This window comes from Malurus melanocephalus, unplaced genomic scaffold (assembly GCF_030028575.1).
Source record: "Malurus melanocephalus ecotype Western Australia unplaced genomic scaffold, MMel_1.1 scaffold_433, whole genome shotgun sequence".
NCBI classification, from domain to species: domain Eukaryota; kingdom Metazoa; phylum Chordata; class Aves; order Passeriformes; family Maluridae; genus Malurus; species Malurus melanocephalus.
The window spans coordinates 437,226-439,488 of NW_026623665.1; the positions used below are offsets into that span (position 1 = coordinate 437,226).

Genomic DNA, 2,263 nt, shown 5'->3' on the forward strand with positions numbered 1-2,263 from the left:
AAGGCCTGTCAAAGTTCCTGTCCCCACCCCACATGCACAGCTTCAAACCATCTCTCTTGGAGGTGCTGAAACACCCTACAGGGATCAAAATGACAAAGGGACACCCACATTCTGTGCTTTTCCTCTTTTGCTTTTGTTGCTTTTCCTGGCACCAGGGAGGCAATACAGCTTTTCTGGTGATCCCTGGGTGGTTCTGGCGTTCTGTCAGGTGCTACAATAGGACCCTGCCCGAGCTGTCCCCACCCTCTGGTGCTTCCTTAGTGCAGCCCTGGCTTTTTCTGAGGGATTTGTCCTTACAAATAGGAGCTTTTCCCTTCCCTGCTGGGAGTGTGGGTGACACAGCTTCCCACAGCAGGAGCTGGCCATTTTAACTTGCTGCCATTTTGTTCTTGCAGAGCACTGAAGAAGAGCGCTCCCCACTCATCAGGACGTCRTAGTAGATTTGCTTAACCCTGTGAGCTTGGAGAATAAACAGTTAGAGCTGAGCTAAYGCCAACTGTCCCCTGTGGAGACACRCTTGTGTCCAGGTCACTKKCTGTGGGACAGAGCTGGAACAGATCTGCACTGTCAGCCAGGGAGGAGATGCTTTTCTCGCCAACTCTCAAACTCCATTTTCAAACTGCTCCAGTCCTGCTTTCTCTGTTTGTACCCGCACTGACAGCCACAGAGGATCATAACCACTGGACGGGTGACCACAAGGCAGCCTGATTCCTACAGAGTGGCATTTGCCAAGGGCCTTGGGACTGGGAACACAGCAGGCTCTTGGATGGCCCCAGGCCCAGGGACAGATCTGCTGCGGGCCGGGTGTGTCCTCCCTCTAACGTGTTTGTCACTCGTGTCCCTGTCCCATCACAGCACCAGTGTACAGCTAATCCAGCCCAGAGCAGAGCTYTGTGTGCCATCTGGAGCTCCGGGTGGAAAATGCTGGAAATGCTTTTCCACCTCAGTGTTCCCACCCTGCTTGGTAGCCAGGCTTTATCCTTCAGGTGTGGGGTTTGTTCTGCAGCTTCAGGAGCCASGGCGTTGATCTGGGGGTGGAGGGTTTGGTGGGAATGCACACTTGGCATGTTTGGGATGGGATGAGARCACCCCTCCGTGTTATGGACAGGGTCCTGACAACTCTGACACTTTTTATACTTGTCAAGCAGAAACTTGTATTAAAAGTCACAAATGTTGCTCCCCTCCCCCATTAAAAGAATTTTCTCATCCACGATTGTGAAATGTATTYTAAAAATGTGTGGTTGTCTTCTGAAGAGTGGGGAATTGGGGTTGGTGTTGCTTGGGCTTGGTTTGGGGTTTCTTTCTGGCTGGTGCTTCAGTTTCTTCCCAGTTTCTGAAGCTGTGGCTGCCCCTGGCTCCCTGAAGTGTCCRAGGCCAGGTTGGACGGGGCTTTGATCCCCTTGGGACAGTGAAGGTGTCCCTGCTAGATCCCAGAGCGGGGACACCCAAAGGAACGGGACAACCCCCGCCTTGGGGGATGCAGGGATGGAGGCTCAGCCCCCCGCGGCCGCCAGCTGAGAATATTTTCCCTCGCGGGAGCTTTATGAATCCCCGTGTAGCGCAAAGTAGCACATTTTACCCCCAGGGACTCGGGGAAGGGCCGTTTGTTTTTTATCCTGTATTTTCCCGTGTCCCGTGGGTCAGTCCGCCCCTTCCGGCTATCCCCCCCTCCGGCTGCGCGCCGTGGTACAGCCCGCTGGCGCGCGCGGATTGCGTCACCGCGCGTCGCGTGGTCCACCCGGAAGCGCGTTGGCGGCGGCGGCGGAAAAGCGGCTCGTGCGGCCGGTTTTGTGTGCGGCCGGACCCGCCGCGGGGGCTCGCACGCGCCTCCCGCGGGGGYCTCCGCCCGCCGCGCCACCATCGGCCCCATGGCCTTCAACTTCAGCGCYACGGCCGGAGCCGGGGCCGCCAACCCGACCGGTGAGGGCGGGGGGAGAGCAACGGTGACGGGCGGGGCGGGGCGGGGGGAGCCAAGCAGGGGGCAGCGCGTGCCCCCCCCCGGTCCCGGCCAATGAGAGCTGCGGCGGCCGGCGGCGCGTGCCCCCCCGCCAATGAGAACAGCGGCCGCCTCGGCGGATCCGCACGTGCCCCCCGGCCAATGGGGATCGCTGCCGCCTCAGAGTCCCGCGCGTGGCCCGTGACCAATGGGAACCGCGGCGGCTGGCAGCGCGTGCCCCCCAGCCAATGGGGATCGCGGTCCCCTCAGGGACCGGCGCGTGCCCCCTCAGAGATCTGCGCGTGCCCCCTCAGGGATCTGCGAGTG

The 2,263-nt window shown here is 59.9% G+C and overlaps 2 protein-coding genes across 3 annotated transcripts in view; both read left to right on the plus strand.

Moving 5' to 3' along the window:
• The window catches only part of SCARB2 (scavenger receptor class B member 2), a 16,037-nt gene extending 15,425 nt beyond the window's left edge, over nt 1-612 (plus strand). For both annotated transcript variants that reach the window (XM_057380026.1, XM_057380025.1), the window contains one exon: nt 396-612. Coding sequence is in view for 1 of the 2 variants with exons in the window: in XM_057380025.1 (XP_057236008.1) it covers nt 396-437 (42 nt within the window). In the remaining variant the exon portion in view is untranslated. The remainder of the gene's footprint in view (nt 1-395) is intronic.
• Nucleotides 613-1,732: 1,120 nt separating this feature from the next.
• The window catches only part of NUP54 (nucleoporin 54), a 13,037-nt gene continuing 12,506 nt past the window's right edge, over nt 1,733-2,263 (plus strand). Inside the window, exon 1 of the mRNA XM_057380036.1 lies at nt 1,733-1,920. Within this exon, the coding sequence (XP_057236019.1) occupies nt 1,869-1,920 (52 nt within the window). The 5' untranslated portion in view covers nt 1,733-1,868. The remainder of the gene's footprint in view (nt 1,921-2,263) is intronic.